General features: G+C 53.6%; 8 protein-coding genes across 8 annotated transcripts; 4 read left to right on the top strand and 4 right to left on the bottom strand.

Moving 5' to 3' along the window:
* Positions 1 to 1,166: 1,166 nt before the first annotated feature.
* Positions 1,167 to 3,416, top strand: UV8b_02253 (uncharacterized protein; the record flags this gene model as incomplete). Its single annotated transcript, XM_043139751.1, has 6 exons — positions 1,167 to 1,195; positions 1,531 to 1,546; positions 1,646 to 1,741; positions 2,315 to 2,907; positions 2,980 to 3,290; positions 3,349 to 3,416. 6 exons carry the CDS (start codon positions 1,167 to 1,169, stop codon positions 3,414 to 3,416), a joined length of 1,113 nt encoding a protein of 370 aa, XP_042995685.1.
* A 1,502-nt stretch (positions 3,417 to 4,918) lies between these two features.
* On the bottom strand, positions 4,919 to 6,186 carry UV8b_02252 (uncharacterized protein; the record flags this gene model as incomplete). Its single annotated transcript, XM_043139750.1, has 5 exons — positions 4,919 to 4,937; positions 5,029 to 5,241; positions 5,323 to 5,420; positions 5,480 to 5,702; positions 5,897 to 6,186. 5 exons carry the CDS (start codon positions 6,184 to 6,186, stop codon positions 4,919 to 4,921), a joined length of 843 nt encoding a protein of 280 aa, XP_042995684.1.
* Positions 6,187 to 11,547: 5,361 nt separating this feature from the next.
* On the bottom strand, positions 11,548 to 12,179 carry UV8b_02251 (uncharacterized protein; the record flags this gene model as incomplete). The annotated part of the gene is made up of 2 exons (XM_043139749.1): positions 11,548 to 12,002; positions 12,101 to 12,179. 2 exons carry the CDS (start codon positions 12,177 to 12,179, stop codon positions 11,548 to 11,550), a joined length of 534 nt encoding a protein of 177 aa, XP_042995683.1.
* Positions 12,180 to 12,615: 436 nt separating this feature from the next.
* UV8b_02250 (uncharacterized protein) lies at positions 12,616 to 13,772 on the top strand (the record flags this gene model as incomplete). The annotated part of the gene is made up of 3 exons (XM_043139748.1): positions 12,616 to 12,684; positions 12,808 to 12,993; positions 13,068 to 13,772. 3 exons carry the CDS (start codon positions 12,616 to 12,618, stop codon positions 13,770 to 13,772), a joined length of 960 nt encoding a protein of 319 aa, XP_042995682.1.
* A 598-nt stretch (positions 13,773 to 14,370) lies between these two features.
* On the bottom strand, positions 14,371 to 15,509 carry UV8b_02249 (uncharacterized protein; the record flags this gene model as incomplete). Its single annotated transcript, XM_043139747.1, has 2 exons — positions 14,371 to 14,855; positions 14,933 to 15,509. 2 exons carry the CDS (start codon positions 15,507 to 15,509, stop codon positions 14,371 to 14,373), a joined length of 1,062 nt encoding a protein of 353 aa, XP_042995681.1.
* A 936-nt stretch (positions 15,510 to 16,445) lies between these two features.
* On the top strand, positions 16,446 to 16,932 carry UV8b_02248 (uncharacterized protein; the record flags this gene model as incomplete). Its single annotated transcript, XM_043139746.1, has 4 exons — positions 16,446 to 16,494; positions 16,614 to 16,643; positions 16,762 to 16,812; positions 16,877 to 16,932. The coding sequence occupies 4 exons, from the start codon at positions 16,446 to 16,448 to the stop codon at positions 16,930 to 16,932; spliced, it is 186 nt and encodes a 61-aa protein (XP_042995680.1).
* An 805-nt stretch (positions 16,933 to 17,737) lies between these two features.
* Positions 17,738 to 18,642, top strand: UV8b_02247 (uncharacterized protein; the record flags this gene model as incomplete). The annotated part of the gene is made up of 2 exons (XM_043139745.1): positions 17,738 to 17,831; positions 17,927 to 18,642. 2 exons carry the CDS (start codon positions 17,738 to 17,740, stop codon positions 18,640 to 18,642), a joined length of 810 nt encoding a protein of 269 aa, XP_042995679.1.
* Positions 18,643 to 18,972: 330 nt separating this feature from the next.
* On the bottom strand, positions 18,973 to 20,617 carry UV8b_02246 (uncharacterized protein; the record flags this gene model as incomplete). The annotated part of the gene is made up of 4 exons (XM_043139744.1): positions 18,973 to 19,560; positions 19,636 to 20,355; positions 20,414 to 20,470; positions 20,534 to 20,617. The coding sequence occupies 4 exons, from the start codon at positions 20,615 to 20,617 to the stop codon at positions 18,973 to 18,975; spliced, it is 1,449 nt and encodes a 482-aa protein (XP_042995678.1).
* Between the last annotated feature and the right edge of the window lie 1,279 nt (positions 20,618 to 21,896).

Raw genomic sequence — 21,896 nt, 5'->3', positions numbered from 1 at the left:
GGAGGCACGGAGTACATGCGGAGCAGGCCTGAGTCCCACTTTCTCACATTACTTCATTACTTCTGTAACAGAATAACCCCCCGGCCAGTAATCCAACGCCGAAAATTCAGGACCGGACTGATTTTTGTGTGATTTTGTTACATCTCGCGAGGCCCAACAAGGTGGAAGCTGTCATCAAGACGGCCATCAAACAGGAGGCGAACAGTGCGGTGTTACATAGTCTGATTATCCGTACTCCGTACATCCGGGTTCTTTCAGCCCAGATTGCGAGCATGCCTCGCACAGGAGTAACGGCCTTGAGTGTAGTGGCTAGCTCGGACGTGGAGAGCGGGGAAGGACAAATTAAGTCGGAAGCCTGATGCAGTAGATGATCAACATGCGTTTTCTCTTTTCTTCCTTCTTTTTTTTTTTTTTTTTTTTTTTTTTTTTTGGGGGGGGGGGGGGGGGGGGTTTGTGTTTTAGCGCGCGCATCATATCTTGCGCGGCGTGCTGTTACTTGGAACGTCTATATTCGTTACGCAAGGCGATTCAAGCGGCCGCCGTTGAACAAGCCGTCTGGTAGAAGTACATCGCGACAAGAGAGGGGTCGCGCAGAAAGAACGCAACGGATTACAATGCGGGTCGGGCAGAGCGCCATCTGTCAGAGCCACCAGATTTTGCCCCACTTGGAGGCTGAAATAAGCAGGGTCGGAGCCCAGGGGCCACCCGTATCGCCAGGAGTACCTACATTGGCGGCTTTTTTTTTTGTGAGCGAGACACAAAAATACCTGGCATTTGCCCCTGACTGCGGTTCATCAGCGCCGAGCCTTGGGGGTGTGGGCGAGTGAGAGGGGGGGGTTCACGTTGGCCCGTCGATTGTTTGGGTGTGAGATGATTATGATGATGAGCAAGTGCTTGGTGGTCGCTGGCTCTGAGTCGAAACCTCGTGCACACACATTGCAGCCAGGACCAGAAATTGATCATTCTTGTGTAGCGCATTAGCGTCTGTACTGCAATAGGCGCCAACGTCTCCGGATTGTGAAGTCCATCGCCCATCATTTCCCTTGCCAGAGCTCCAGCCCTGGCTCAGTCTCATTGCCTGCATGCCAAATTGTGCGCCAGCTGTTGGCCGGCCCCGACAGGCTGGATCGCCGTCAACTGGGTCCAGTAGTCCTTGTGCACCCGTAATGATGCTGCAGCTTACGAGCGGTGCCAAGTATGTACCTTGCATGGCTTGCCACTTGGTGGTTGGCTTCAAACGGCCGCTTGCCAGCTGACTTGATTTCCTTCCTTCATAACAAACTTCTATTTCCTTCCTTGGCTCGCCCAGTTTTTCTTCTTTTCTTTTCTAGCTTCACCACAACTTTAAAAGCAAAAAGACCTGGATTGTCTACTGCCTAGACGGCATTTGCTACCTTTTTTTTCTTTCCCTTTTTACATTTGTTCAACCAATCTTCTCCCACGCTCCTTTGTTGTGTCCTCGACGGCGCTTTACGTTCCTTGTGTGTGATTCTCATCGCTTTCCCGTGCTCGCTTGCCGCTCTTGTTCAGCACCGAACTTTGTCAAGTACGCCTTCAATCAGAAATCTCGCAACGTCTCTTTGGTCAGGCTTCTGTATTCTCGCCTTTCGGTTGCCAGTCTCACCGTTCTAAATCCGGGCCTTAGAAAAGCCACCAGTACCGAGGTGCTGCACAGCTGGTTCTGAAGCAAACAAAGGTCATTCTGTTCCGATACCCCTCAACCAAACAAAATTTCAGAAAGGTACGGCTATTTTCTGCCAGTTCTTCTTTCCTTTGCATGTCTTGTGGTCGTCTGCAATCAATAGGGTCTGGGTGGCTCGTCAGGCCTGATCTTGTCGCTGCAAATCCAAGCATTTGGGTGGACCTCTTTACCACATCAGTTCCGCGGCTATTGCGGCGATATGCGTGCCATCTGATTTGATGCTGCATATCTGGAAATAGCTTGAAATAGCTTGTTTGGACATGAGGGCTGGTCTGTCCCGTTGCAGCGCTTTCAGGGGCAATATTTTCTTATTCATTCCCGGCATCGCAAACGTTCAAACATTCCAGGCTACCATGCCGCCCAGCCACCAATTGGTTCCGCCATACAAATGGCCCCGTCCATAATATAGGCCCCCTGGCCTATATAACCCCAATGGTATTCCTGGACGACAAGTTGGCATGATGAGCATCACAGAAGCCGTTTTCATCGTTGAATACCGGATGCAAGCAACATGGCAGGACATTGCCTCTATTCATTCTCTTTCTTGTTTGGCTATATATAGTCTTTTTGGCGCTCCATGGAACCGTTGTAACTGACATCCCATCTCTACAGCCTCCCAGCATGAAATCTTCATTGTTCCTCGTAGCCACCAGCGCCATGCTGGCTTTGGCTAGTCCTTTGCGGAAACGTGCCATGGAAACCGAAACCGACTGGGTAACGCAGTACATTACTGTCACGGTAACAGATGATGGAACTGACGCTCCTCCTACTCCTGTTCTCGTTCCTTCAACCACTTCCTCAACCACTTCCTCAATCATCACCACCACCACCACCTCCACCACGACCACGACCACTACCACGACCCCAGTACGATCCCCAACAGGTCTTGTTTTCTTCGAGGCTCCTCAGCAAACCTCCTCTTCATCCGCCAACAAGGCTCCGCCTACTCCATCTCAGGCCCCCCTTTCGACATCAATCGAGCCTGTGGAGTACCCTCAAACTACCACTTCAAAGGCGGAGCCCCCAAAGGCATCACCTTCGGCACTTTCGCCTCCCTCGTCGAATCTGGGTGACTACGAAAACACCATGTTGGAGCAGCACAACCTCATCCGTCAGAACCACTCTGCCCCGGCTCTGGAGTGGGACCCCGTCCTTGCTCAGTATGCCGCCAACACTGCCAATACCTGCGTTTTTAAACACGACATGTAAGGTTTAGGACACATTGAAAAGAGGCTACAGGTGATGAAACGTACTGACCTTTGTGTGTGTGTGAACAGGAACCAGGGGACTGGTCACTATGGCCAAAATCTGGCTAGTGCAGGATCAAGTGCCAACATCGATAACTTGAAGATACAGTCTGCAGCCCAGGCCGTTGTTAATCAGTGGTACAACGGCGAGGCTGCCAATTATGACGCATTCTACGGCATGGAAAACCCTCCTTCCAATGTTCCTCTTGGCAACTACGGCCATTTCACCCAGGTGGTGTGGAAGGCGACGACCAAGGTCGGCTGCTCTACCGTGAAATGCCCTGCTGGTACCGTTCTCAGCCTCCCATCATGGTACACTGTCTGCGATTACACTCAAGCTGGTAAGCCCAAATACATTGCACCATTGGAGTGTATCTTGATCTGACTATTTCCTGCTAGGTAATGTTGGTGGCGAGTACGGTGCCAACGTTCTCAGACCCAAGGGCATGAAAATGATTGTTGTGTAAATGGGCCTCTTTGAGGCAATGATGCCGTGACCACTAACCTGTGGCGCAGCGCAATGCCGCGAACGTCATCGCATCCGACGTATATATCAATGTGAGATTTTTGCCTTGTGCGTCACAGGAAGTTGGTTTGTGGGCAACACCCATGAGGGACCGATGGAGAGTCTGCGATGAGGCATGGCCATTATTTTTTCTTCTCTTCGTTGTATGTTGTACCACATGGTATTTTTTTTTCCACATTTTTGGTTCTTTTCCTTTCTCTAGATGAACAACCTGTCCATTTCCTTCGCTTCTTCTGGCCACCCTTTGAGCATTCTTTTTTTTTTTTTCATCATTTCAGATAACATGGAAATGGATCTTTTTTTTCACCACGTGCTTGGCGACGCAACTATCTTGCATGACGGGTATGTGGTATACATGCGGAGGCTTCGCCGAGATGGGAAGAGGGCGTAAGAAATGTAGCGCGCTGCTGGATTGTTCGCCTGTTCTGGTTCTTTTTCAGGTAACAACATTAGGCAAGAAACCACCCTGTGCACCATTGTACAGTGCTGTCCATGGCAGTTCATTTTTCTTTCTTTCTTTTTTCTTCCCCGCGTGACTGATATTTATGGAAGTCGTGTCCATGACATGTCGAGGCTCTAGCGTCACTTTCAACATGACGTTCCGGCCAGGATGGGTTTCGCCGTTGACGGCGAGGGTCATGCCTGAAAAATATGTGCTTGGGCGATTGTGCCGGCTGGTGAGGGGTGAGCGAGCGCAGACCTGGGCCCTTGGCGGATTGGCACATGCAGGTTTCTACAGTACTTGGCATCAATGGGCCGCGTGCCTCTTCATTGTAGGGCGAGCCAGCACGATTGGCCCAGGTTCCTTTGAGCTCTGGCGATGTGGCAGCGGCGCCGGCGCTTTCGGGCTCGCGGACACCCGCTGTGTGTGTGTGTGTGTGTGTGCGGTGCGGGTCGGGCTGGAGCTGGCGAGGGATGGGCGAGCAACGACCAGCTCGAGCTGCATGCAATGCCAGGGTCTCGCTTACTGAGAAAGTCCCGCCGTTGAATGAAGTACCAGACTATAGTATGTAGTCAAGAGGAAGAGGGCCAAACTCCATGAAATGTGCTGGGACTGACTGATTGCGTCGTCCCCGAGATCCGATACTCCACGCTCCAAAACCCGCAAACAACCTCCGACAACGAAAAGTATTACCCGGCCATTTGCGTCTGCTCGGAAGGATATACGCTAACAGCGAAAGAGGATGGATGGTAGTGACGGGAAACAAGGTGCTAGATGACACGGAATTTGAAAGAGGATGGATGGTAGTGACGGGAAACAAGGTGCTAGATGACACGGAATTTGAAAGAGGATGGATGGTAGTGACGGGAAACAAGGTGCTAGATGACACGGTATTTGAATGAGATGAACATGGCCACGGGCTTACACAGCGATCCGATCCATAGTGAAGCAGGCCCGACCGCAATACCAACTTGACACATGGCACCGACACAGGGAGTCGTTCAAGTGATGCGGTAGCAACTACAAAACGTCAGTCGCCAAAAGAAAAGAGAAAAAAAAAAAAGAAGAAAAAAGAAAAAAGGTACCGCATCCATGAGCAGTCAAGACTTACTCAATTATGAGCTCTTCGCCAGACCACATGCCACTGGCCACCCACAGGCCACAGTTGACAATCTCTGCGTAACGCTTGTCCGGTGTTTTCACCGTCGCAAACATCCGGAAGCCATACAGGCGCGGGTCGATATCTTTCGACTGGCCGAGGCCGAGCAATGAGTCCAGGACATCGCAAGGGCCGGAAAGGGAGCCTCGAGTTCGCATCTCAAGTCTGGGAAGCAGAAATTGTCAGCTGACTTGCAGAGAAAGACGAACAGCAACACTTGGCCGCCAGGGGTTGGGCGAGACTAACATGGCAGGCGGTTGGTCTGTGGTCTGCAGAACAAACGCACCCTCGACAATACGAATGGGTCTAAAGCCCCTGGCTTGGCCCAGATCATACCCTCCTGCCTGCACAATGCGTTAAAAAGGAGTCGATCCTTTGCAGTAACACCACTTGCGCCACTCACAAGGACACGTCCGTTCCCAAAAGAGCCCGACCATTGTCCTGCCGCCACAGTGGTGATTTCCTTCTTGACTTTGTTTTCCACGCGTGATGGTTCTGGGTTCAGGGCGACAGCGATTCGAAAATCAAATTCCATCGCCGGCATAGGAAAGGAAATGGCTGGTCGCGGAAAATGAGACAAGGCCCTCCTGCATGATTCTTCCACGGTAGTTTGACTGAAGGCGCTGCTGCCACCGGAAAAGCTGTTTCATCAGTGTTAGAATAAATTGGCAGCCACCACGAGATGGTAAGAACGAAAGCAAGCTGAGAAAATATTCTGCCGTTGTTTCCTCGATATCATGACGCAGCCAAAAAGAAAGAAAAAAAAAAGAGAGAAGAGAAGAAAAAGAAAGACCGCTGGCTTGCGATAGGGGCCATTTACCTGCTGATATTGCTACTTCCAGAATCCGACATGTTGTCGTGATAGGCATCCTGTTGTGGTCTTCCCATAGGATGCATCTGAGATGGAGATGCTACGTCACATCCAACCTTGGACTTGGACAACGAACACGGCCTGGTGATGTTGGTATCACAGTCTACTGAATCTCGCTCGTTCAAGCTGCACTCCCAGTTGGTGTTACCCGTTTGCTTGAGAGGGCAAGGGGCTGGTGATGCGAAATCAGTCGGGTCTGTTGTCGGAGGAAGCGACAGCGTTTCCGTATCAGTAGGCATGTTTTTGGATACGGTCCAAAGGCCGGCAAAGTTGTTTTCAGTCAACGACTCGGAGGTTGGGGCCGTTGTTGCAGTATACCCGAATATGGTAGTTGGAGTGAGTGGGTATATATAGTCTTGTTCTTACTGTGGTTGGTGTAAGTGGGAGCCGAGCAGCTTACGCTTGCAGAACCAGAAATGAGAACCGCTGGAGTCTTTGCGTGCTGCTTGCTGATCCGGCCTGATGGAAGTACAAGAATTCTTCTGGAATGTCCAATCGAAACTTGGGTGGCAACTGAAGGGGGACGGACGTGTAGCGCGGAGACGATCGTGTTGGTCAAAGTGGAGTGCGTGGTCTGATTATCGATATAGAGCCGACAGCTGGCAGCTGGGTGGACTGACGAGAAGGTCCTTTGCGCCTTTTGTTTATTCCTATGGTGTGATGGGAGGAAGTGTGCTGCCTTCTCACGCCTGCGATTGACTGGGTGACGAGGGTATATATGAGACGAGACGGATGGACTCTGATGCTACAGCTTCAAGAGCGTGGGTGTGTGGGTGGGTGGGAAGGCGGCGTCTCTTATTAGCCAGGGCACGATGCTGCACGCGACCGACCCAGCCAACAGGATGGGGAGCGGTTTGCCGGGAAGAAGGTCGCGGTTCGCATCTGACGGGGTTTCTTGGCGGAGGCCTTGGTGGAGGCCTTTGGCGGAGGGGGGGGAAAAGGGAAGACGGAAACAGAACCCGAAAAAGAACCCGAAAACCAAAAGAAAAAGAAAAAAAAAAGAAAGCAAAGGGAAAAGGAAAAGAAGAAGGAAAATAGGCGAGGAGCAAACGGCAAGCATCAATGCCAGCGCCATGGCTGGCAAATCAAATCAAATCAGCCAAGGATGCGTCGCGTCGGGTATTTGCTAATGTCCGCAGGTGCACAAACGATCTGAATGGGGTAGGACGGGGGGGGAGATGGAGTTTGTCGTAAACAGCGAGCGGGTGGCGGGCGGCAGAAGTGGGAGGATACTTGACTTGCACGGAGTACAATGTGGCGTGCTGTCACCTGCGACCAGCCAGCCTCCAACTCTGTCGGGCCGGTGGACAAGGCCTGGCAGAGCTGGCCGGCGGCTGGCAAAGATGTCGTCCGACCAGACTCCTCCTCATTCGGAGGCATCTGCTGTATTTGCTTTGCGCCTGCTTTGCGCCTAAGCCTTGCACTCGGATGTTGTAAACTCCATCATCTACTCCGTACAAATAGTATCTGCTAGGTATCTATCCGCTGTTCAGCAGCTGGTTACACACTAGACTCCTCAAGCACCTAGTTGAACGCATCATGGCTTGCACCCGCCCATAAGGGACCTCCATTTCCTGGTTGTGCCGAGGGGCTTCAGACTGCTTGTGCTTGGTCCGTATAAAAAAAAAGAAAAAAAGATGGCTCTCAATGCTCACTGCTGACACCAAGGTTCATGGCTTAGTTAGACGTGACCATGAACCGTCTCTATCCTCAAAACCCTCGGCTGTCTTCATCAATGACCGACCCAGGAGGGCAAGCCGGCAGCGCGAATGCTGGTGAAGACGGATTTCAAATCGACCTACGCATATTCGCCACCCTGTTCGTTCTGATCCGCCGATGATTGGCTGGCAGCGGCTTTCAACCCTCCGGAAAACTGGTCATCCGTGCGTGCAACTATCTTCGTCGGTTCGGGGACCCGGACTTTACGGCGGGGCAACAGTTGGTACATGTCTGGTTGTGGGTAAGGGTTTTGTCTAGCTGGCCGAAAAGGTCGGTCTTGGCTTTTGATTCTCTCAGGCGGACTTGTCCGTCACCAAAGTGTCGTCAGGAGTCGCCTCCCGGCAAAACGTTGGGAATTGAGCTCCTCGATGGCAACCAACGGGTACCCGACTCCTCAGCTCAAGCACGCAACCCAATACATGAAACAAACTCGACGCGACCAAAGAAAGGTCAAGGACACGTCGACCGCGCCCAGGCTGCTTGTATGTGCTATGCTTGCCCCGGTTTTCGTCGGGTCGGCGGTAGCGTGGCCTGCAGGGGCGGGGGTTAATTGAAAAGCCGCGATGGACAGGTACAGTACGTCTTGCCATCATTTCCCCAGCACGATCTACTTCGGCCGACCCTTCTTTGAGCGATTCGGTGGCGATTGTGGTGGTATTCGCGAATTGAGACATGTGTACCTGTCTGGCGGTCAACTCCGCAATGGCTCGAGACCCTGAAGGCTAGGATTTTCCAGACGGGAAATATCCGATCGTTTCCTACTCTGTTCCTCCGAACCTTTGCTAAATAACGATGAGCAAGAGCATGCCACAGGGTAAGCATTTTTTTCCTCCCGTCCGCATCGCATGGTGCCTTGTCCTTTTTCAGACATTGTAAGCCCGGGAATTGTGGCGGAACGCTCCGAGATGGCCGGACGCCGTGGCTGCTACTTAGCCTCATCATTAAGGATGGCCATTTATTTGGTTGGAAACATACACCCCTAGCGATTGCAAATTCAAGGAATATGCAAATGCAAACAGGAATCGATGTGCGGTTCACCCAGCTTAAGCCGCTGTGAAAGCGGGGGAAAAATATTGAACACGACGTACATGTCGGCTATCCCCTCGAGACTGCCCAAGTCCAGACAATGCCATGGAAGAGGCAATCCACAAAAGAAACGTCAAGCGGCAGGCTCGAAGCCTACTATTCTGACGTCCCAGTTAGTAGCCCTGGCGTCCCTCAACCGTTATCAATCACGGTGTTTAGTTGTAGACCGCAACCACAGCTAGCTGAACGCCCTTTCTCCAACCGATGTGGTTCCCACATGAAAGAAATGCGTTGGCGTCATCATGCTGTCGCATCATACTTGAATAAGGGGGGTGGTTTCGAGCAGCACAAAGGAGTAGCCCGTCAGCTGCGCCCCCTTCGTGCAACACATGCGGACCGTGTAGCAACAGCGTTCGATGCTCAATTTTGGTCTCGATCAATTTACTCATTGCGAGCTCTCATTATCATGACCTTCCCAGGACATCGCCGTCAGAAGCCCAGCCATGAGACTTGACGGCAGAAAGCTCGACAAGCCTGCCCGAGGGAGCCATGTTCAATCCCGATATATTGTGGCTGTACTCGCCGATGCAACCCTTTCACGTTACGCCTCACTGATTTATCAATATATTTTACCCCGGGGGCGAAGCGCTCGACGGGTTCAAGGATCATCCAGTACACTGAAAGACATTCTCGGGCTTGCATGTCTGTACTGCAGCATGTATTGGCCCGTTGTTTGCTCGGTCGCCTGCTTTGTGGCTTCTGTGGGAGCATATTGCCCCGCTACATCGGGGAAACCGAAGCAATTTCAGGATCCCTTCAAAATCCGAACTTGATGCCACGCTCCATACTAGGCCAGTCCTCAAGATGGAAACAATCTTCCTCCGCTCAGCCATGGAGCCTTGCACCCGGGAAGGTTCTGCCGTCAGCGTTGCAGCGACCGAGAAGCTGTACTACCTTGTGCCGGTGTCTGCCTTTGGAGCGGGGATCGTGGAAGCCAGTTTGCTGGGTTACCAAGCCGGAGAAAGGGCTACGAGTCGGGTACAGCGGGATACATACCCAGGTGCTCAGGTGTGCATTCGGACATCAAGTGTGCATCAAGGGCATCGAAGCTCCACTTGTCGACTGCGTCTCGACGAAAAGGAAGAAAAGCCGCCGGCAAACCTGCCTCGGCAGCTAAGAAAGAGCAAAGCCACTGGCGGTGTGAAGAGATGGCAAAGTGAAGCATGAAGCTTTGGTCCCCGTGCTTTCTCTCTCGCGGGGCTTCAAGCCAAGGCGTTGGCTGGGCTGGAAAACCATTGTTTCCCAATACAACCTCTCTGTACATGCAGGAGAGGCTGCCGATTTGTACCGAGAATCTGCACATATCAAACCCCTTTTTTTTTTTTTTTTTTTTTTTTTTTTTTTTTTTTCCGGGGGCCAAAACACTTCTTAAACGTGTTCTCGCAGATGGGTGAGTGCAGCAAGGTTAGGCGCCCAGCCCTGGACTGCCACGGAGGAAGCCGAGCGCTGTCTCCGCGTCACATTGTCGCCCATCGGAGAAGATTCGACCTGTGAGATTTTGAAGTACCGCGAGTCGATCATCTTGATTTGCCAGTGACACAGGGAATCGCCAAAAAAAAGCCACCCTTTGCGTGTCAAACATGGGCCGATCCAGCCACCCCTAAATGCGCTGAATGTGAATTCTGCCAAGCCGAGTAGTCGGTAAAGCAGCCCTTGTTTTCAGTTTTCAGTTCGTCCAAGAGTCTCTCTCCCCCATCCAACGCTCGAGGAATCACCACGTCCTTTTTATCAGCGCAAACTTTGCAAAAATTGGGCCATGGGCCGGCTGGCCGGCTGGCTGGCTGACTTATTGCATTTTTTTTTTTTAATTATTCACACCAAGGATCACACAGCTCTTTGCATGAGCATCCTTCTTCTACTACATATGAGGAACTTGGAAATGAGCCTTCACAGTGGTACGAAAGGGAAGGCAGTGAGTGAGTGGTTCAGCGCGAGGACCGTCCCATCCCAGCAGCAGCAGTGCCACGTTCGGCCAGACCCTGAGAGATGGGCGACTGGAGCACCATGAGCGTAAACAGGTCCGTCCTGCTGCTGCCTTTGTCTGCCATGGTGCGGACGTAAAACACGGAGGTTTCATGAAGCCGAGGCCAATCCCGCAAACGCATACTCGGCTCGGTGCTGATTGGCTCTCCATGCATTATGCGCTGAGCGACGAGCAGCGCTGGGAGGCATCTAGACATCGAGTTTTCTTTCCCCTTATCCCATGCATGAATGCCTGGGTTCCTTGGCCATCGATTTGAGGCAGTTTTTTTTTCTTTCTTCGTCCTGACCTCGGACAAACCTTTGAGGGATTTAAAGACGAACCCTTTTCGGAGACGGAAGGCAGCAGCACACGGCTCGGCTTAGTATCCAGAAATGGTATCAACCATGACAGCCCCGGGCCCTCTCGCAAGCAGCGTGGTGTGACCCATGTGGAAACGGAAATCCCCAACATGCAGGTTCTGGTACCCTGCATGCCGATGTCCCTAAAAAAGAGGGATAACGAAAAAAAAAAAGGCGCATAGGTATGTTCCGTATGTTCCGTATGTTCCATGCCGAATGGAGAAGATCGGTCGCAGGGTGAATCAATACTTTTGCGCCCCAGCGAGAAGTGACACAAGGAAAAGGGGGCGGGAATAAGAGCGAAAAAAAGGGGCGTGCAGGAGCATGCTTCCAAAGTCATCGTACGGAGTAGTGGGTAGGGATGAGAAATCGAGCTGGCTGGAAAGAGTCGTTCGGCTGCCGTAGTCCGTCTCGACGAGTTGTCTCGCCCTGCTCTGCCCTGGCCTGGCCTGGCCTGGCCTGCCCGGTTGGCTTCACTTTAGAGAAACCAGCACCTCCAAGCAGCTCACTTTGCGCACCCTACTCTCATCCGCCTCGCCCTCGCCCTCGCCCGCTTCCCGGGGGACAATGTCGTCCACAGCTCCCACCGTCCTTGTCCTCAGGCAGACGTTGCAGTCGCCCTCCTGCTCGAACCAGCTGGCCAGGCTGAGCGTCTTCTCAATCGCCTTGCCGGTGCCCGCGACGGTGACAACCAGCGCGGGCGGCCTGTCGCTCGCCGAGGCGGTGTTTTGCTTGAGCGACTCGACGCGCGATTGAAGCGAGGCGTTCTTGGGCGCAGGCCCCGCGGTGCGCAGCGACTTGGCGAGCAGTTTGCGGACTCGCTTGACGGCGGACACGAAGGGCGTGTGGGAGGACACGTAGATCGTGGGGGACTTGGAGGATGCAGAGAGCTGGGGCCTCATTAGGGGACGCTTCTGGATTTTGCAACCTGGAGGGCAGTTAGGGGCTGTGGCTGCGGGGAGACGCGGCGGTTTGTCTCCGGGGTAGGGGAGGGGGGGGGGGGGTGAGGGCGTTGTAACTGGTCACCTTGGGGAATCGGGGCGAGTTTCTTGATGGGCTCGCGGTGTTGCTGGTGTTGCTGGTGTTGGGTGGCCGACTTGGCCATTTTGGCGGGCGCTGCGGCGTGGAATTTGGCGAGAACCAGCGGCGAGGAGCGACTGTGTTTCCTGATGGTTTCCTGATGGTTTCCTGATGGACTTTTCGGTGATGGATCGACTTTTTGCGAGATTGCGTCGGGCGACCTGGTGACCTGGAGTCCGGACCTGGAGTCTGGAGAGATGGAGAGTGGAAAAAGCAAGTCGACAACTTCACTTGAAGACTTGCAGATGGCAGACAACGGCCCCACCACGGCCGACCGGCAACCGGCTGGCAGCATGCAGCTTCCAGCTGTCGCTTCATCTCCACCTCCATCCAACCCTCACCATCCCCTTGGACATTTGTCAATCTTCCCTCCCCTCCCCCCGATAAAGCAACGGCCAACCCATGGCCCATCGTGGCCCTCGCCGAGCCTACGCTACCCCTTCCGCCTTCCAGCATCAACCATGACCACCTTCAAGCTCTGGCCGCCCATATCCCCGGCGGACCTCAAGACCGAAGCCTCCGAGTCCCTGGTACGCAATTGTCCACCAAACCAGGCAGAAAGCTCCCACACGTAGCTGTTCCCGCGCTCTAAAACTTTCAACCCCCCCCCCCCCCCCCCCCCATTTCCCCCTTTGCTCCCCCAATCCCTTCAGGACCGCGAACTCGCCTGGCTAGTCGACGAGACCGTCGCCCTCTGCCACGACCTCAAGCACGGCATAGAAGACTGCTACGCGCTGCTGGCGCCCATCGACCCGGGCAGCACCCTCGTCATGAGCACCCACCGCAACGAGAAAGTCAAAGGGACAATCACCCGCGTCGGAACCCGAATCGTCAAAGGCGTGCGCTCCCCTCCTCCTTCAACCCCCGGTCCCCCCTTGTTCGCAAATCTCTCTACTGATGGGGTTCGTTCAAGACTCTCTCCCTGCAGCTGCGCACCCTGCCCCCCCAGCAGCTCAGCGTGTCGGCCTCGGAACCCATCCACATCGCCAGCCTGGACGCCGTCCACGCCCACCTCACCCGCGCGATTGACCTGCTCGGCCTGACCGTCGCGTCCGCCCAGACCCCCGCGTCGCTGTCGTCCGCGCTGGCCGTCCTGGCCGACTGCCTCGCCCAGTCGGCCGCCCTCCTCAAGGGCTCCGCGCGCCCGGACCCCGACCCGGCCTGGCAGACGGCCTCCTGTCCCGCGCACCACTTCAGCCCCCCGCTCCCGGCGACCCTGAGCGTCCACATGACCGTCCACGAGAGCAGCGTCGTCCTCTGGCTGCGCGCGCTGGAACCCGCCGCCGCGCCGGTCAACCTCGGCACCAAGCTGGGCTTGGCCATCGGCACCCTGCGCCGCCTGGAGCACGACGAGATGGACACCGTCTTCCGCTACCATCCCGACGGCGACGGAAGCTGCGAGCCCAAGCGGGGGCAAGCCACCCGCTCGACCGGCCCGCAGATGAGTGGGAAGAAGGAAAACGCCCACGAGGTGTTTGTCCGGGAAAAGGTGCGCATCGAGAGCGCGGATCCCAGCTTGATATCGCTGTATTCGAAGCTGGGGTACTTGGGCCACAAGCTGGGGCAGGCGAGACATAACCTGTCTGCCGTGATGAGTGTCGATTTGCGCAGACCATGATGCGCCGGATTTTGTGCTTTCTTTCTTTCTTTCTTTCTTTCTTTCTTTCTTGTTTTTATTTTTATTTTCATTTTTTTTTATTTTTTTAGGTATTGGGCAGGAAGGGGGTAAGGCGGGTTCAGGTCGGCTGTCGGCTTTCTTCTTTGGCGTTTACATTTGGGTATCCTTGGGAGTCCGAAATGTATTTCGGACTTGTACGAACATACGAACACGGCGTGGGCAGGGGAATGCGATTGATCCAAGCCGACATAGTCTTTTGGTACGTTTGGTAATGCTCCAATCCGTTCAATACATCTTTTTTTTTTCTACCAGACATTTCCAGTAGTAATGTTACAAGCTTCTTTCGTTCTGCCATGGATGCCTCTGCCAAGTAAAAAGTGACTACTATGCTTCTGATGTGTCCGCGTCTCTCGCTCCCGCACAGCCAGACAGAAGCGAAAGTAAAAGCAGAAAAGGTAAGTAAAAAAAAAAAAAATATAAAAAAATTTAAAAAGAGAGAGAGAGAGAGAGAAAAGACAGACAAGAAAGCATCTTCCCGTTCGTCCGTGCAAGTTCAGAGTCTCCGTCTCGCGAAACCCAAATCGGCTTAAGTTGGCCTTTACGCAACTGGCGACCAAGGCATGGCAATCAAGACTCGAGAATTCATGCTCTGAATGAGCGGGACCGTCTTGTGAACTGTTTCGCTCCATCCCTCGATCTGCCAGCTCTTCTCTCGACGGTCGCGTCGTTCCTCGAGGTTGGCAAATTGCCACAAATGATGAACAGTGTTGAGCTCGCCGATTTGCACGAACCAGGCACCGACGCCTTCCATGACCTCGCGTCGGGCCTTGAGACCGCGTCGCCAGTGGAACTCCCACTCCAGCAGGTTCCCGGGATTCAGCGTGTACGAGCGAAGCTCAAAGATGCCTCCCAGCTGTCGTGGAGGGCTCGTGGGCCAAAAGGAAAATTCTTGCATGAGCGAAATCCTTTTAGAATTGATCAACGTCTTGAGCTTATTGTCGAAATCGGCAAACTCTGGGTGGTGGCTAATGGCGTGTCGAGACTCGTGGTAGCCTTGATATTTCTGATACTCCCAAATATGCACTGTCGCCCCGTCAAACGTGAGCAAACTCTGGGTAATGATAGTCACCTCTTTTAGGAGCTCGCAGAGCGCGACTTACCAAAGGTGTCGCAATCGCCAATCTCGGTTCTCCAGCTGCCGACGAGGTGGACCTTGTTTCCGGGAGTGTTGGCCATCTTGGGATAGAAATGGCCGACCAGGTCCACGTACTCGTCTACCTTCTCGGGCTTCACCTCGTGGAAGACAATAGAGTGGACGTACTTGCCGCGAGCCAGCACCTGACTGAAGCTGGCCTGGAGCTGGGCTTCCATCTCCCTGCCTTCCTTGGTGCCGTAAATGAGGTTCGCCAGAGGGCCTGCTTTACGCCCAGGCTCCTGCTGGCTAGCTGCGGCGGTAGCTCCTGCATCACTCTTGGATGAGCTTTGGTCCGGCTTCTCGGACTTTGAAGAATTGGCAGACAACGCACGTGCTCCAAGCTCTTTTTGCGCCTCCGCCAGCTTCTCCCGGAACTCTTGCTGCTTCCTGTTGAACGAGTCAATCTGCGCCCTGGAGGGATTGATGTCTCCCATCGAAGGCGTCTTGGATTGCATCCCAGGAGTTGTGCTCAGAGCTCGGACGGCGCGACGGGGAATAGCTGCCGCCGTCGAGGCGTGGCGATGGAGGCTTCGTGACAGCATGGCGACGGTTGAAAAAGGAGCGAGTTGGGAAGATGTCCAGGAAAGAGTCCCACGTCTGAAATGGTGCACCTCCGCTGCAGCTTGACAATGTACGCGCCAAAGTCCCGAGGTCAAAAAAAAAAAAGATCCAAGATATCCGAGTGGTCACGACAAAACCCGCTGGACGGCGCACGTCCCAGCTCCGAGGACGAGAGTCGGAAAAGGCTACGCGGAGCTAAGGCGTAGCTGGAAGTATTAACGCTTTGTTCGTAAGGCTAATTACTTTGGGCACGAAGAAGGAGAGGCAGGTTATGTCAATGATTTCCCAAGAGAGCGCAGGCGCTGTACGAGAGCCGAAAGAGCGTCGAGGGTAGGCGCAGTGTCGCGCAGGTGTGTCTGAAGCTGTCGAGTCTGGGTTCCAATGGAGGGCAGCCTCGACCGTCGATTGGATGCGTGGCACAGGCACGTTGCAGCCAAGCAGGTCACCCCGCACTTTGAAGATGGGGGTTTCAAGGCGAGTGTGGTCTGGTGGATGCGGCTAGGGTTTCTCGTTCGAGTTTCGCAGCTGGACAAAGGATGTTTGAAGAGGTGTTTGCAGAACGTGCCAAGTTGACAATTGATGAGACGAAGATGATGAACCCCAGTGCAGACGGATTCAGTGAGCTTCCAGCTCATGATGTCACATGGTCACCCTGAATAAGGAGCACGTGATCTGCCATTCGCTCCAGAGTCCAGAGGGAGATGACAAAGTCCGGAAAAATGATACTGCGGCTTCCGCGCCCCCCAGGCTTTGCCCATGTGGACGGCCTGAGGCAGCAATTTGCCGGCTCAAGTCGTCGGTGAGATTCGCATCGGCCGTCGAAAAAGGCCCGTTGCGAAGCCTTAACGACGAGTTTCCTCTTCCACCCACATCGACCCGCTATAAACACCTCGCGATACCATCAAAATACTGCCAAAATGTCCTGGCTTGGCGTCGCTCCCTTCAAGAAGTTTCCGGCTCCCTTCCGTACGTCGCTTCCTGCATCTCAATGCACGCTCGCGCCTCCCCCCCACCTTCTCTCCTCCCCCCTGCGAGCGAGACTTTTGATATCACTAGGTCCTGGAATGCTAACTGGTTCGTGATAGTGAAGCCCATGTGGCCCTTCTTTGCTGCCGGTACGTCGCTCGCGCAAAGTCAGCCGACCAGCTCGGAATTTGCTCCACGATCAAACCAGAAGCCTATGCCATTGCCGTCGCCGCGGTCCGGAATCCTTTGTTAATCATTTCACTCCAGGTCTGGTCATCGCCTATGGTGTCAACTCTGCCCAGAATGCCATGATGGCTTGTACGCCTTTTCCAAACTATACCAATTCGCCGAGAGAAAGCTAATCCCACTGACTATTTCGCAGCCGACGAGTGGAAGAACGATCCCCGTAACCCCAAGGCCAAGACCGGCGGCCACTAAACGCAACAGTGACGGGAGGGGAGGGCGTTGGCGTGGGCAGCTAATGTGAAAGGCGAAGCATGGTCCGGCTGATTCGAGCAGAAGCGGCGCCGGGCATGTTCATCTGGAGCGATGATGTATCATAGACTTCGCATTTGAGGACGGTTTCAATAGACCTTCGCGTTCGAATCACGGCAGCCCCAATGGACGGATGCGGGGGGGTGGGCGAAAGTCGGGATCGAGAACCTGTCTTGCCTTCTGGGCTGTACGGTTCGGGGCAGCTTTCGATGATGAATGAATCCTCCTCCCCTTTGCGATGAGATCGTCTGTCCGTTTCCTTTTATCGCGCGAACAAGCTTTGTTCACATGGGCAAACTGCATCCTGTCTGGGTTTGCGTCGGCCTCAATGACCCGCGGATGTAATGCCCCCTTTTTTCTTCTGGTGCCATCAAACTGAAAAAGTGGTTTCAGCATGCAACATGTATCAATTGCCCTGGCGTAGAAAAGCAGCCAGCATCCTCAGTTGTACAGGGCCCGACATTCACGCTCACACCCCATCATTCCAGGCTGCTGCAACTAGCCCCATTCAATCTCGCCGTGTCGAGTCATGTTCCTCCGGCCAAGGCGCAGCGCAACTCCCATCCCAACAGCTTTCAGACTCCAGCGCGTTTCCAAAGGTGGTCATCGAACCTCACGTAGAGGACCGCATTCACCCGAACACGCACGCACGCACGCACGCAATCAGCACCTCTCTATGCGCGCCGCCTTTTTGCTCCCCCTCTCTTGTAGTCTCCGATCGTCCCACAGCGTCAGTTCGTTTCGCGCAATGTCCAACGCCGTCCCGTCGCCGCCGCCGCCGGCATCACAACCACCCGAGCAGAACGCCAGGATGAGGACCGTAAAGATCCTCATGCTACACGGTACCGCCACCTGCGCTTGCCCACCTCAAGCACGCCCTCGCACTCGGCATCGTCTACAGGCCCCGTGAACTAACCCAAAAAACCCCCGACCATAGGTTACACCCAGTCTGGCCCCCTCTTCCAAGCCAAAACTCGCGCGCTGGAGAAGGTCCTCGCCAAAGCCCTCTCGCCCGTCTCTCTCGCGCCCAGCCTCATCTACCCCACTGGCCCTGTTCGCCTGCTGCCTCACGACATTCCAGGCTATTCACCCCCCAGTGACCCCGAGTCGCAAGACTACCAGCCAGACGCGTGGGCGTGGTGGCGCAAGGACGACGGCTCGGGCGAGTACCTCTACCTGGAGCAAGGCATGGCCACTGTTGCGGACGCGATCCGCCAGGCAGGGGGCATCGACGGCGTATGCGGGTTCAGCCAAGGCGGCGCGGCGGCAAGTCTGGTCACGGCGGCGCTGGAGCCAGACAGGCCTGTTCCCGATGGAAAGGCGGGAGAATGGGTGCGCAGGCTGAGGCAGGCGAATGGGGGGCTCCCAGCCAAGTTTGTCGCCGTGTATTCCGGGTTTCGGCCTGTCCCGGCTTCGCTGCAGTTCTTGTATGAGCCCAAGATTAAAACGCCCACGTTGCATTTTCTGGGAAGCTTGGATACAATCGTTGACGAGAGCAGAAGCCGGGAACTTGTTGATCGGTGTGACAATGTGACGGTTGTTTCCTTCCCGGGGGGGCATCATGTTCCCATCTCCAAGGACATGGTGATGCCGTTAGCGGGCTTGGTCAAGGTATATGGTGCTGGGGATCCGGTACTCGAGTTTGAGCTGTGAAAGATGGGGGGTTGCAGTCGAATCGCAATCATAGATAAGAGATGGAAAAAGATAGAACCGGTGAATAGACAGACAAGGCCTGTGGATAGATGAGTACGGCGCAGCAGAGCAAACGTAACGTCAGAAATTGTATTTTACAGTACACATCTTTGTTAGAAAAAAAAAAAAAAAAAAAAAAAAAAGACTGCCTAATTTTATGCAACCTGCCGCACTCAGGACCCTGCAGTCGGAATGACTGATTAGCATTGCCATTGCCAAACCATTACCAAAAGAGTTTCCGTCCGAAAATATGCTGCCGCAAGTCGCCAACGCGAAAGGATACTAGCCAGTCTATTTTGCGCTCGTGGGCTGAATGCGCGCCATCATCTCCTCCTTGGTAATTAGATGGTCGATTCTCTCCAACAGGCCTAGAAGGCTCTTCATGTTGTGGCTCCATTCGTTCAATATATCATCTGCATCTCTGGGCTTGGCGAAACTGACGATTCGTGCTGGTCGATCAATCTTGGCATAAACTGTCTTGGACGTGACTAATTCGCTGATGTACTTTTCCGTCTCATCCTCGGTCAAATCCAGAAGCTCCGTCAGACGGTTCATGCGGATCCGAGTGTAGTACTTGGCCACAACGCGGACATTGTGCTCAATAACTCGCTTTCGCAAATCTTGCCACCGCTGATGAGCTTCTCCTTGTGATGAGTGGCCTGCCTGCGCATCGAATACGTCGGTGCCGCACAGACGAGGGCCAAACTCCTTGGCGATTGCCGGCCATCGCATCAGCTCCTGGACTGTGAACAACCGAAGAAGTTCAGCATCTTGCGGGACCTGCGAGTTTCGGGTGTCTCTGTGAATGCGATGAAGCAGGTCATGTTGCTCATTGTCGTATGGCGAGAGAATGACAAAGTAAATCACACGCTGCAGTATCTGTAAAAGATGGTGAGATCAGTACCGAAACGGAAATGGGTGTAGATATGCAAGGGAAATTTCGGGAAGGCCTACGGGGTGGAGCTTGGCAGCATCTTGTTCGACGGCTTCAGTGTCAAGCACTTGCCGGTAAAACTTGCAAGCATCTAGATATTTGCCGTCGTGCTTCGCCAGGGTGATTTGTTGTTCGTAGTATTGCAGTTTAAGGTCTGTGGTGTCGTCCTCTTTCTCTTCAGATACTTCATCGCCACGGGCTCGCTTCTTCTCCAGCTCCTTTTGCTCCTTTTCCAGTTGTTCGGCCGTCTTCTTGGGCTTTCGGGCCAGATATCTTGTGCTGATTTTGCGGGCAAGAATGCCAGCCTGTGTCCAGTCACCGCTCTCGATGCAGAGCGCAACTTGCGCGAGGATGAACTCTGTCTTTTCTCTCCTGTCCATGGAACCAAACGTCTCAACCTGCAACTCGCATAGGATTTCAGTCGCCGCCTTTAAGTCGCCCTGTTCCTTTTTGATATCCGATAGAATCTTGGTAACACGGGCTCGCTCCACTTCGACGAAAATCTTTCCTTCTGTGACAGTTCGGAGTGTCTCGATGACAGAAAGCTTCGTCTTGAGATCAGGGGTGTCGCCGAGGAAGCCGACTACGGTTTGCACCATCTTGGTGATGGCTTGTTTCAACTGACTGTGCTTCTTTGAAAGGATGAGCGTCTGCTCATTCATCAAGCTCCAGTCTCCCGCATTTTTGCACAAGGATACGATGGCGATTAGTAGTCGTGATGTTGAGGCTAAATCCGAGGCCTTTATTTCGAATTAGCAGGTGCTGGTAAAGTTTGCGAGGCTGTCGGGGTAGTCAAACCTGGCGAGTCTGTTTTTCCAAGGCGGAGAGCTTCTCGATTGCTTCTTGGAGGTTGGTCTGCGTAAAGCGTTAGCATCTCGGCTCGTGCAAAAGTCGTATGGCGCAGCTCGAGCAGTCTACCTTTGCCAGAGTCTCCGCCTCTGGAAGCTGCTTGTCGACCTCCTTCGAGAAGTCCTTCTCGGGCTTCAACGCTGCGTCGGACATGGTGAGGAAGTTGCCTGTAACTCCCACAGAGACAGCGAGGTGTTTCTGGAGTTCTGGAGTAGTTGGAGCGGGCGGAGCTGGACAAATTGGTCGATTATTATCGGTGGCGGTTTTGGGACGACTGCCTTCAATGTCGTGGTTCGTCGATAAAGCTGGAGCTGGCCTAGTCCGCGAGGCGGCAACCGCAACGCAAGAGGCTCCTGCCTGCCTATGCAGGCCAAGTGATGGGTTGCTACTGCGCTGGTGGGGCCGCTGCGGGCGAGATGCGGGAAATCGTATCACCGAGCCGTGCGGGCCTGCAGGCCATTACATTACGCTGAGGCTCTGGCCTACTTTGAGCACCAAATCCCCCCTGCTTGTTTGCATCTGTTCACAGCTTAAAGCAAGCACTCTTTGAAACTCTGCCTCGAATATCTGCCACTATTTGCTGCATTGCTTGCTATCAAACTGTTTTGAATTCGAGGTTGCTTCCGTTTGTGAGCTTGCTAGCGACACATCACAGGCGACTGATTACAGGCCGGCCGGCGGATAGGGATAGGTTGACTCGTTGTCGAGACTGTAATCGGAAATCATTTCTACGCTCACTTCCACGAGTGTCAAACTGCAACGCCAGAATGAATCTTCAAAGGTGGAGGAGACTTTTCAGATCATCGAAACATTAACCGGACTTTAGACAATACTTCCAAGTGCGAGCTTGATGTTCTTGCCGAGGTGACCGACCTAGATATTGCCTGGCAACCGTTGGTAGATGACGAGACAGCTGACTAGCAGGTTTATGTACATATATACAATTCAACCTGATGTCACTTCAGGAAACGTTGTGCACTGCAATAAATACGTATTGATGGATTGATTGATTTATTACCGAGCATGTAGCCGGTTTCAAGCTTATTCTACCTTTTTCTGAAGAGAACCTTATCATCTTTTGAATCACCAAATCAATCCACGGCGAATATAAAAAGTGGGGCCATCGTCCTCGGATCAAGAAGTTTTGTCGCCCTCGAATCAAATCCGCAACCCTGTACTCTGTATCTGTAACCTTTGGACGACTTGACTTTCCGCGGGCCAATATACTTCCAGGCAACTGACAAGTTGCAGGCTATCGTTAGTGTGGAGCAACAGACAATGCTTTAGCCTCCCTACCCTTGAACAATTGGTATAAAAATTCGCTCATGGTCGACAGGCTGTCCAAGAACAGCGACTCACAGCAACTCTGACCAAGGCTTTCCAACCATTCTGGCACTCAAATCCAGCTTTCTCACTCAGCAGCCGAATACTG

The sequence above is a fragment of the Ustilaginoidea virens genome, chromosome 2 (assembly GCF_000687475.1).
Source record: "Ustilaginoidea virens chromosome 2, complete sequence".
Lineage (NCBI taxonomy): Eukaryota > Fungi > Ascomycota > Sordariomycetes > Hypocreales > Clavicipitaceae > Ustilaginoidea > Ustilaginoidea virens.
Note: the sequence above shows the minus strand (reverse complement) of the source record. Positions and strands in the feature narration are given on the sequence as shown.